The sequence below is a fragment of the Elephas maximus genome, chromosome 15 (assembly GCF_024166365.1).
Source record: "Elephas maximus indicus isolate mEleMax1 chromosome 15, mEleMax1 primary haplotype, whole genome shotgun sequence".
NCBI lineage: Eukaryota > Metazoa > Chordata > Mammalia > Proboscidea > Elephantidae > Elephas > Elephas maximus.
In genome coordinates, this window is record NC_064833.1 from 80,563,813 (window position 1) to 80,576,719 (window position 12,907).

General features: G+C 39.4%; 1 protein-coding gene across 1 annotated transcript in view; it reads right to left on the reverse strand.

Annotated features, from left to right (window-relative positions):
* The window catches only part of NKAIN3 (sodium/potassium transporting ATPase interacting 3), an 852,054-nt gene that overhangs the window by 402,392 nt on the left and 436,755 nt on the right, over positions 1–12,907 (reverse strand). The window contains exon 2 of the mRNA XM_049853728.1: positions 4,406–4,543. Within this exon, the coding sequence (XP_049709685.1) occupies positions 4,406–4,543 (138 nt within the window). The remainder of the gene's footprint in view (positions 1–4,405; positions 4,544–12,907) is intronic.

Genomic DNA, 12,907 nt, shown 5'->3' on the forward strand with positions numbered 1-12,907 from the left:
AACAAAGTAGTATTGACTCTAAGGAAGTGGGGCATATTCACACCCATTCAGCTACTTACTGTGTTTTTTGGGCAAGTCACTCTATCTTTCTAATCTCTGTCCTGTCTGTAAAATTAGAGATGCTAATACACGCCTTGTAGAATATCTGTGAGGATTAAATCTAATGACATGTTTGGCTTGGAGGGCTTTTTCCCTAATTCATTGCTTTCTTTCTCTCTCTTCCCTGGGAGATGGTTTTGAAAAAAATACAAGGAGATAGAGATTTGGTTGGCACAACACGTTGAAAGAGTTGATCAAGATGAGCAAAACCATGGCTTGTTTTTCTTATAGATGTTTTTCTTTGAAGGTTTTGAAAGACCTAAAGCCACCTCCATCTAAACCCAAGAAGGAGAGGGAAGCAATTGAAAAGATATCAGAGAAGAGACACCATCTTTCTATCGAGAGTTAACTCTGTAAACTGATAGGTGACTAGAGGAGAAAAACAAAGAACTATATTGCACCATTCTGTATGTGTTTATTATTATTAATAAAGAGACTCTTTATGGTAAGTGGAATCCACTTATATGTCTTCCAAATTTCATGCATTCTCAAAAAACTCATTGTCTAGTAGGGAAGACATATATGTGAACAAATTATAAACCAACATGATAACTGAAATAAAAACACATACTCTTGATACAGAGGCAAAGGAGCGTGGGTGAGTAACTATAAAGTGACTGGAAGTAGGCATTCTTGAGGGACCGAGGAAAGATCCCTAGGGCTAGGGTATAAATGCCAGGCAAGGCTAGGAGAGCAAAAGGGGTCTGGGAGGGGCAGGCAGGAGCAGAAAGCAGAGGATGCTGTACTGTCAAATCTTGTCCATGTCTTCCCCAATCCTCTGCTGCATTGCTATTCTTCCTCTTTTACTGTCATTCCCACCACCTCCAGAAAGCCTAGGCCTGCTCCTCCTCCCTCCCTACAGAATGAGTTCCTGGAAAGCAGGGATTCTGGAATTTGCATTCTTCTCTATCTAGCATTACCACTCTACCGGTAGGTCCTCAATAAATGTTTGATGAATGAATGAATCAGAACTACCTGATATTGACCTCCTACTGTGATGCTTCCTGCCCAGGACCCCTGCCCTCCTGTCTTCCCTGGTGAACTCCTACTCTCACTGCAGGACACAGCTCTGCAGCTCCTGCTGCAGGATGCCTTCCCTTACCACCCTACCAGAGTCAGCTCCTCCATTATACACCTCATGGCACAATGTGCTCCTTTGTAACACTTATCACAGTTGCAATTTAACATTGCTATGGATGACTGTGGAGCCTTGGTGGTGCAGTGGTTAAGAGCTTGGCTGCTAACCAAAAGGTCGGCAGTTCAAATCCATCAGCTGCTCCTTAGAAACCCTATGGGACAGTTCTACTCTGTCCTATAGGGTTATGATGAGTTGGAATCGACCCAACAGCAATGGATATTTTTGTTTTATGGATGATTATTTAATAAAGGCACACTTCTCCTCACTAGACTGTAAGGTAAGTGCCCAGGAGGCAGGGAGTATTTCTGCATTTTGCTCATCAACGTGCTCTACACTTACCACGAGGCCTAATACATAGCAGAAGCTCAGTAAATATGCTTTGAATGAGTAAATAAATGGAAAAAAGGAGAAAGGAATTTAGAAAAGAAAGAAGAGAGGGAGGGAGAAGGAGTTAGAAGGACAAAAGGAAAGAGGGAAGAAAAGGAGGAAGATAGGATAGTTGTGAGACAGGAGTTTGGTCAGGTGGGTCAGGAAAGAATATTCTTAGATTTTATCCTGCTGATACAAAGGAGCCAGTGAAGAGTATTAAGCAGGTGAATTACGTTATTTGGGAAAAGTGCAAAGGATTCATTGGAAGGGAGAGAGACTGAAAGCAAGCAGGGAGTCCATGTAGTGGAAAACTCACATATAGGAAAACAAGCAGGAAGTCCATACATCAGAAGGAGATGGCAGAAGATGTGTGAACAGTGTGTAAGGCTAACATTTAGAGGGTCAAATCAACAGGACTAGATGTCACTAATGTACATTGTGGTGTAATAGATTGCTTTTGTGTGGCCTTTCTCGCCATGGTTTTGTAACTCCCACCCAGGGGACTGGGTGAATCTGTGTAATAGGGTAACTGTGGCCCACCAAAGGGATTGTGGCCCATCCTGCTGGGCTTGAAATGAGCCAGGCCAGAGGCAGGAAAGAGAAGAGCCCACCACCACCAAGGAAGGAGAGACCCACAGGAGACAGGAAGTGGGTTTCCAGGCCTACGGAGTAAGAAAGCTGAGTGCCTTTGGGCAGAGACTAGTGGACAAGGAAAGGCATCCCTGCGAGCCTGCTGGGAAGAGGCTGTCCTGATAGAAGAATTGTATCCTGAGGGTTCCAGAGACTCAATTGTAACCTGTTTCTTCCAGAATAAAACCTATTATCATGAGTATTGACTGTGACTTCTGTGTGGTCATTGTAATGAATTATCAAACCCAGTAGAAAGTGCTCTGGGAAGGATGGCTGGTGTCAGAGTTGGTAAAGATGGCAGAGAGAGAAGGCATGTCCGTGTCTGATCTCTGCCTTGATCTTGAGTCTCCTTCCTCCTTGTGAAGTTAGAGGAGCTCAGACACCACCCCCACGCTGTTTATACATATACCAACAGCTCATTCTATGGAAGACATTGGTTTCATGGCCATCTGGCATTTTGTAATTGAGCAAGACCCTAATATCATAAAATATTACACAATTAAAAGCCTGCAGTTAGTAAAAGTCCTTTATGTCCATAGTTAGAACACATTTCGGTGTTCACCATCTATGTAGGCCATATTTAGAATACATCTGTAATTTGATACCATGCATGATATTAAAGCATCTTAGGCTGCAAGCCCAACTCCTTAAAACACTCTTTCAATAGATTACAGAATAGTTTAGCAGAGGCTACCTTTTAGAGAAGGGAAGTAAAACAGACTTCCCTTGGGCCTCTCAGCAAGCTGAATGACAACAATATCTCCTGAGTGCCCCAGGGGGTTCCATTTTGAGCACAGTCTGTTCTGAAGGCCCGTTACCTTCACTCTGTGATGTGATGAAAGCTTTCAAAAAGCTAATTTTGAGATTGGAGAATAGAGAGTTGTTTATTTACAGACATATTTGTAACTTTAATCTTTTAGACAGATTGGATTGTATTAAACCAAAATTGAAAGATGACGTATTTTTAAGTCTATGATTTTCCCCTTGTGAGACAAATGTTCAGTAATTCTACTGAACACTAAGTTTATTCAGGCTTAATGAGTATTTTAGAGTACAATCACCTGCACGTGCTTGTTATTCGTCACAACACTCTTACATATGTAGTCTAAAATACTGCTCTCTTCTTATAAAAAAGAAAATTGATTACTATGAAAAATTTCCACTAGGTTGTGGATTATAGCATAAAAAAGGAAAAAAAAAAAAAAGCAAAAAAATACCAAATCCACTGCTGTCAAGTCTATTCCAACTCATAGGGATCCTACAGGACAGAGTAGAGCTGCCCCATAGGGTTTTCAAGGCTGTACATCTTTATGGAAGCAGACTCCATGTCTTCTTTCTAAGGGATGGCTGGTGAGTTCTAACCACCAATTTTTCAATTAGCAGCCGAGTGTTTTAACCACCACACTACCAGGGTTCTTTGTCATAGTATACATCTTATTAAATCCTCCTACAGTGGAGTATGTCCTGATCATATTTGGCATCATTTGGGGTATGAATTTATATTTCATATTTATTTTAACAAAATGGAGAAATGTTCAATAATATATAGTATAAAATACATTAGGGGAAATCTACTAAATGGCCTCCAATACATGAATTTGTAATTTCCTATATTAAAAAAAATATTAGTTAAGACTAAATCATACTTTTGTTTTCAGTAATTAAGCAGTTATGCCTGTACTGTTCTTGTTGGGTGCCATAGAGTCAATTCCAACTTCTAGTGACCCCCATGTGACACAGTAGAACTGCCCCATATGCCTGTATAGGTTTGCTTTTTAGGGTTGCTGACATATGTCATTGAAATGGTAGTTAATGTATATTTATGTCTTATCATAACATCGAGACCACACCAGATCCCCTATCTAAACCCCATTATAGGTTCCTTCATGAAATTCGAATTTAGTTAAGCTCTGAGTCATATTATGTTATTTCACACCTACTGTTCTGTGACTTTACTCTCACTGTAAAACAATGTGTTGTCCTTCCCACAGATAAATCATCTTCTCTTAATGGAATTCTCATAATAAAATTCTCTTAGCAGAATTCAATATTTGAGGGCTATAATTGCAATGCCACATCAAACTTAAATTATTTTGCTCATGCTCTTTATTTGTAGTAGTCTTCTTTTCGTAGTTTTTATATGAAAAGACATAATAAAAAATGACTTACCACCACAATGTATCGAGGTCTATACTGAATGGTTCCAAACAAACCCAATATGACGACTATTATATGTAGAAAGTTTCCAAGAATAGGCGCCCACTGGAAGCCAAGGAAGTCAAAGATCTGCCTCTCTAGTGCCGAGAGCTACAATAAAGCAAAGGGAGTCTATTAGCATCTAATCTAAGAATAATCATCTCATTTTAATATCTAATTCACTGCTAGGGAAGTCTGTGTATTTAATCTCAATCCCACTATGGACATTATTTTCACTAGAATTTTCCTATCTATTTCATGTGCTGTTTTATACAGTTTCTCTAAGAAAATAGAGTATTTTGACTTCAAGTATTAAATAGGTCTTAAACCTGTCTAGACCCATCACCATTGAGTTGATTCCAACTCATAGCCACCCTATAGGACAGAGTAGAACTGTCCCATAGAGTTTCCAAGGAGCACCTGGTGGATTCAAACTGCCGAACTTTTGGTTAGCAGCTGCGCTCTTAACCACTGAGCCGCCAGGGCTCCAAACCTATCTAGAGAGCTAGAGATATACTCCTTAAATCATTTTCCATAGTAGCAAAGCCCAGGCAGATAGATTATGACTTAAATTCATCATTATTTTTAATAAAGTGATTGGCTTAATATCACATAATTGTAACAATAACTCCAGGCTTGCAATGCTAGAACTAGGACCAATCTGGAGAAAACAAAGGAAGAGTTACCCATCCCTCTTTTCCCAGGCACAAATACATGTTAAACAAATCTTGTTCTTTTCTTTTCCTTTCACTAGACTGTCAGTGATGGCAATGACTAACCATTTCTTCAGAATGAAGCTTACTTTTTTACTGATGCTGGGCTCCTGGCCCTGGTGTAAATCTAGAGTTAAAAAGTCCCTTTAAACTGCATTTTATTGAAGTGCACCACCTATATGAAAATTCATTCCAGATTAGGTAAAATCCTTTGCGAAGACCCAAATGAAAATTATGGAGCCATAATCATGCCACAGCTTATTACATTTTCATTACATACAAGGACTTTTTTAAACAATTCCAAAATGTATTAAAATATACTTAAAAAAAATACATGCCAAAGCAGACAAATTTCACACAGTCCAATGAATACCAACAGTGCTGTTATCAGGTGCAAATTACATTTGTTGTAGTCTCTAGCTAAAATTTTTACAATCCCACCTGCTATCTTTGTACACTAATTTTACACATTTCAGATTAATATTTTTTAATTTTACTTTGATAGATTAGTAATTCTAATCAAATGATCCAACCATTAGCCACATTGATGGCACTAGAAACTGCAGCCTTGAAATGAAAACAGCACCCTAGTTATTTTTCTAGTTAGGCAGCAGGTGTATGCCTGAACAGCTTTAATTTCCTTGGACATAAAGAAATGCCTTCCATCCAACAAGCCGAATCTAGCCTTGGTTAAGATTCATTTTTAGCAAAATGGAGGAAAAGAAAAAAGAGCAAATGCCTGAAGAAAACCACAGCAGAACCACATTCCTTTCATGGGTATCTTCTGATCATTAAGAGATTTGTCACTACCTCCTGCATTCATTTACACGTGCATTCATAAATGGGAGAAATGGCTAAAGCACAAATAATCAGAGCAACATACGTAGAGGCACCATGTTTTTCGATGCCCTGTTTGTCACTGCTTGTGACTCTAATTAGTTCCCAGGAACCTTCTCCTAAAAATGCAGCGTTGCGTCTATTGGCCCATCAGTGGTGTAATATGCACTTTCTTTTCCTTTTAATGCCCAGACAGGACGGATGTACTGGGTGGGGGCCGGGGGAGGAGGAACCCTGAAGAGCAGCAGCAGGCAATTCATTTTGAAAAGCAACCCTGTTTTAAAGCTGTGGAGTAGCACAAAAACCTTTAGAGCGAACTTTTCGAACAGAGAAAAACCCATTTCCTTTTCTGTCAAGAAATGCAGGGCTAGCATTCTCTTTCACAACATTAAAGAAAACACATGCAATGGAAGAGAAGCCTAATTAAGGTCACTTACTGGGAAAACTATATTCTTTATTGAAGACAATTCATCTCTCTGTTAATATTTATTCCCTGAGAACTTAAAAATGAGCTGGCGATGGTTTGAGATAGGAACACAGATAAAAAGCCATGAAAAAATACGTAGGGAATCATATCAAGAATAGGCTAGGAGCAGCTATCACAATTTTATAAATGATGAAAACTAGATTTCGGTACTGTATTTTAAAAAGTCAACAAACAAGGGGGAAAAAAAACCTTAAAAATAAACGAAATTTTTACTTAGTTATTTTATTTAGTTTTGGCCTTAGGCTCTTTAGTCATTTACCTTATCGGGAAACATCTCCTCTCCAAATACCATAACCTTTGGAGACACCACTTTTTGCCTTAAAGCATGATATTAATAATAATAACCCACAGCCACCAAAAGAAGTTAAATTATGTCCACGTTGCTTTGTTAACTCAGAAAAAGTATGACTATCTTTTAGAACTATCTCTGTCAAAAATATTCTGATTAGTGGTATGCTGGAGTGTGCTGGCTCTGGCAGTAAACCCTGCTTCTGTACCTCTTCTCAACACCATGGTCAATGGTGTTAAGTTGGTAATTTGACATTGGTCATGATGGGATATTTATAACATAGAAACCAGGAGACACCTGATCTTTTTTTTTTTTTTTTCCCAGAGAGCCTGCTGTTAAACTTTTGCCAGCACAGTGCTGAATATGGCACCTAGGAATTATAATGGTGCATAAATAAAAAGCAAGCAGTACAGATGAAAGCAGAAGGAGGGCGGAAAAGCAGAAGGATATATGCAGAGATGCCATAGAAATAAGAGAACGAACGACATCTGTAGAACTCAAGGCTTAAATACCACCAGTCGTCTGGTCCTGTCGACCTGACTCATGGTGACCAACGTGTGTGTCAGAGTAGAATTGTGCTCCCCAGGGTTTTCAGTGGCTGATGTTTTGGAAGTAGATTTCCAATCCTTTCTGCTTCCAGTTAGCAGCCAAAGGCATTAACCATTCCCACCACCCAGGGACTCAGGCAGATTTCAGGAAAAAATACAGGCAACAAGACAACCAGTCAAAAATTCAAAATAGAACAAGAAGCAGTAGACTTAAAGAACAGTGGAATCATTTCTAAGTGAAAGGTAAAGTAGGGAAGAATCTGGAAGCTATCAATAATATGATGAAAAACATATGTCCTTTTTCCTAATAAAAAATAAAGAATCTTAATAGACAGGATGGATGGAAGGAAGGAAAGAAGGAACGAAGGAAGGAAGGAAAGAAAGAAAAAAGCAAGGAAGGAGGAAGGAAACCAAACCGGCTATGAAAAGGATGCATGGTTCAAAAATACAAAGAAAGCAAAAATGGGGCATGATTTTGAATTTAAAAATGAAGAAGCCATCAGAACTTTTTCCTTGAGTGGCATAGGGATGGGGACATTGGAACCATAGAAGAGAAATATAACCGTAGCTCACAAAAAAATTCTACACTCATTGTATCGTAAACGCTGTTTATTGGATTGTAACTTTCAGAATGAAATTGTAAAACACTTGAAAGTTTTTATTATGGATAGGGAACTGAGTATAAGTGTAATCTGGGCACATCAAGTATACCTAACAGAAGTTGGAAAAGGCCGAGTGTTCTGTGTCTCCATTCTGGTGTGATGGCAAGGGGAGAAGGATGTATTTTAAAATTCTTCTCATACAGTCAGGCATTTCCTTATCAGATCGCAAGGTGAAAATAACATTTCCTATCCGTACCCCATAATATACACACATTCCCAGTAGCTAAGGGGTTGTCCCTTCTTCCTCATCTCATGTCCAAGCAACACAGATAGAAAAAGCAGCTCCTTTAATATACAGTGAGTTTCTTATTGATCCATATATTATGTTTAATGCTTCACATGGTATTTTGCATAACTGCTCATAATAATTGTTCTTAATTGTTAAAATTAATTCATACCAATTAGAGAGCTATAAAAACTCAAGGTGACCACACATGTTCATGGACATTTATCTAAGCTGGATTTATAGGAGAGATTCTGCCCTAACCAAAGTTAGGTAGGAATACTATTGGAGATTCAACTTCCCAGTAAGGAAAGTGTGCCATCTTTATTCTCACTTCCCTTGGCCTTTTTTCCTGCTCACTAGAGCCAGAGGAAGAGCCCTGGTGGAGGAGTGATTAAGTGCTGGGCTGCTAATCGGAAGGCCAGTGGTTGGAACCCGCCAAGAGAAAGGTATGGCAGTCTACTTCCACAAAGATTTACAGCTTCGGAAACTCCATGAGGAAGCTCTACTCTGACCTATACAGTCACTATGAGTCAAAATCGACTCCACGGCAAGAGGTGGAGGAAGACACTACAAAAAAGATCAGAATGAGGTCACCACATTAGCAAAATCATCAGAAAACATTTGAGCAAGCCATAGTTACATAAAAGACTGTGAAACTGAAGCATGTTATAAGAATGATACCCTCTTTCCATTACTTCTAGCCTAGGAATTCATGTCCTTGAGTATTTTTATAATCATGATACTACAAAGAATCAAATATTTCCTTGAAGTCAGAATTTAAAACTACTAATTAACATTCCTATTAGCGATATTGCTATTTCCCAGACCAATTCAAAGAAGCTTTGGGCTACTAAATTAGGTGTTTTTCTTCCTGGAGTCCATGTAGCCCTAAGATTACTGCTGTCACTTTTGTTTCCTTTGCTATAAAGTCCCTCCCAATGCACTCTTCATGACGGAAGTTCATGATGCCCAGGTTTTGGGTACACAGACATGGTCTAGGTTACATTATGATCTTATATTTTAAACTAAAATTTCTGAATATTTTTCATGGCTCTGAAAAAACAAACAATGGAATTCGAATCATGATCCGGCTTCATAGAGACATGCCACAAAGCGTCCTAATAACCTGGAGATTTACTACTATGCTCCACAGGTGCAGCTCTTCCTAGAGAAGCTCTGTGTCTCGATTGTCAGGTGAACAAGCCTTAGATGTTCACTGCTACATGGACCCAGGAATGCTATATTTGAACTGCTTACAATTTAGCTCATCTAATAAAAATAAGAAACAGTGTTAAGAGCTTCACAATTTCTGCATGATTTTGTATTTTTTTCTTGTAGGAGTTAGATGACAACAGCTATGTCCGTGAAATCATAAACCAATTATTTAGTGAAATGACTAAAGTTAAATGAAGTTCAAAACAGTTTAGCGTATCACTTCCTTTTTATGTCTTGACTTTTAGTACCAGTTGTCTGGTCCAGTCGAACCGATTCATGGTGACTAACATGTGTGTCAGAGTAGAATTGTGCTCCCTAGGGTTTTCAGAGCTGGAGATGGAAAACCAAAAGAAAGAACACACTCACTGTTTCTCAAGCTGAGAGAAATGAGGAAAAAATTCAAGCCTCAAGTTGCAGTAGTAAAGGATTCTATGGGGAAAATATTAAACAATGCAGGAAGCATCAAAAGAAGATGGAAGGAATACACAGAATCATTATACCAAAGAGAATTAGTCAATATTCAACCATTTCAAGAGGTGGCATATGATCAGGAACCGATGGTACTGAAGGAAGAAGTCCAAGCTGCTCTGAAGGCACTGGCAAAAAACAAGACTCCAAGAATTGATGGAATATCAACTGAGATGTTTCAACAAACAGATGCAGCGCTGGAGGTGTTCACTCATCTATGCCAAGAAATATGGAAGACAGTTTCCTGGCCAACTGACTGGAAGAGATCCATATTTATGCCTATTCCCAAGAAAGGTGATCCAACCGAATGTGGAAGTTATAGAATAATAGCATTAATATCACACACAAGCAAAATTTTGTTGAAGATCATTCAAAAATGGCTCTAGCAGTATATTGACAGGGAACTGCCAGAAATTCAGGCTGGTTTCAGAAGAGGACATGGAACCAGGGATGTCATTGCTGATGTCAGATGGATCCTGGCTGAAAGCAGAGAATACCAGAAGGATGTTTACCTGTGTTTCATTGACTATGCAAAGGCATTCAACTGTGTGGATCATAACAAACTATGGATAACACTGCGAAGAATGGGAATTCCAGAACACTTAGTTGTGCTCATGAGGAACCTTTATATAGATCAAGAGGCAGTTGTTCGGACAGAACAAGGGGATACTGATTGGTTTAAAGTCAGGAAAGGTGTGCGTCAGGGTTGTATTCTTTCACCATACTTATTCAATCTGTATGCTGAGCAAATAATCCGAGAAGCTGGACTATGTGAAGAAGAACGGGGCATCAGGATTGGAGGAAGACTCATTAACAACCTGCGTTATGCAGATGACACAACCTTGCTTGCTGAAAGTGAAGAGGACTTGAAGCACTTACTAATGAAGATCAAAGACCACAGCCTTCAGTATGGAGTGCACCTCAACATAAAGAAAACAAAAATCCTCACAGCTGGACCAATAAGTAGCATCATGATAAACAGAGAAAAGATTGAAGTTGTCAAGGATTTCATTTTACTTGGATCCACAATCAACAGCCATGAAAGCAGGAGTCAAGAAATCAAAAGACGCATTGCATTGGGTAAATCTGCTGCAAAGGACCTCTTTAAAGTGTGGAACAGCAAAGATGTCACCCTGAAGACTAAGGTGCGCCTGACCCAAGCCATGGTATTTTCAATAGCATCATATGCATGTGAAAGCTGGACAATGAATAAGGAAGACTGAAGAAGAATTGACGCCTTTAAATTGTGGTGTTGGCAAAGAATATTGAATATACCATGGACTGCCAAAAGAGCAAAGAAATCTGTCTTGGAAGAAGTAAAACCAGAATGCTCCTTAGAAGCAAGGATGGCGAGGCTGCGTCTTACGTACTTTGGACATGCTGTCAGGAGGGATCAGTCCCTGGAGAAGGACATCATGCTTGGCAGAGTACAGGGTCAGCAGAAAAGAGGAAGACCCTCGAAGAGGTGGATTGACACAGTGGCTGCAACAATGAGCTCAAGCAGAACAACGATTCTAAGGATGGCTCAGGACTGGGCAGTGTTGCATTGTGTTGTGAATAGGGTTGCTGTGACTCAGAACTGACTCGAAGGCACCTAACCACAACAGGGTTTTCAGTGGCTGATTTTTTTGGAAGTATATCTCCAGGCCTTTCTCCTTCCAGCCAGCAGCCAAGTTCTGCTGCACTGTCAGCACCCAGGGAGTGAGACAGAATTCAGAAAAAAATACAGGCACCAAGACAACCAGTCAAAAATTCAAAATAGAGCAGGAAGCAGTAGACTTAAAGAACAACAGAATCATTTCTAAGCGAAAGGTAGAGTAGGGAAGAGTCTGGAAGCTATAAATAGTATGATGAAAAACATATGTTCCTTTTCCTAATAAGTTAAAAAACGAAGAATCTTAACAGAAAGGACACATGGAAGGAAGGAAGGAAAGAAGGCCCCTTAGTTCTTATGTAGCTAGGTGAGCTGAAACGTGAATGCTCAGAGGAAGGGGTTTTCCTTAATGTCAAGTGTAATTTTCTAAGTCATTCCTTGAACTACCTTTATTCAGTGAAACAATTGCTTTCAGAACATTTAAGCAGACTTTCTGAATTCTTTTTATACATTTTGAGTCTGTATATCTCAAGGAAGTTAAATGGGCTTTTCCCGCTCTTAATGTTCAACAATGAAGGTGTAAACTACTTGATCAAGTGAACAACAGTTTAGAATTTACCTCACAGGGGTTGGGAAGCCAATAAAGACTTTATTTGTAAATGAGTGTGTCTTATAACAGCAACCTCCGTCAGAGGTTTGAAGTGTTTGATCTTGTTTTGTATTGGGCAGGGGGGTAATGGAGGTAAGGATGAGGCTTGGGCTGAAGATGGCATGCAAGATCCACAGTGGTGGATTTGAACTGCTGACCTTTTGGTTAGCAGCCATAGCTCTTAACCACTGGACCACCAGGGCTCCTGATACCTTAAAGCAAGTAGCTTTGAACTTCCCCATCCAGCTCAATATTAGATTCAGAGGTCTTCTCCTCCCTGACTGTCAATAGGTGCAGAGGAAGTCAAATGCTTTCCTTCTTATGTTAAAACAAACTATAATTGGAAACCCTTGTGGCAGAGTGGATAAGAGCTACGGCTGCTAACCAGAAGGTCAGCAGTTCAAACCCACCAGGCACTCCTTGGAAACCCTATGAGGCAGTTCTACTCTGTCCTATAGGGTAGCTATGAGTCGGAATCGACTTGATGGCAACAGGTTTGGTTTTGGTTTATAATTAGAAATAATTTAAATGATAGGTACAGGTTTGGACACAAAAAATCCTATAAGTAAACCTAAAGTCTGCTTAAAATAAGTTTTAATCATTACCCCCATGCATATCAACCCACTTCACTTAACTAAATATATAGTTTCAAGTTATAGGGGTTTAACAGTGGGAAATGAGACTTCCACAATTAAGCAAGCTTTTAAAATATTTCCTTTGGCCACACACAGTTTTAAAAATGATCTTACATTATTCCAGTAGGTTCTTTGGGGGGAGGGATTTTCAT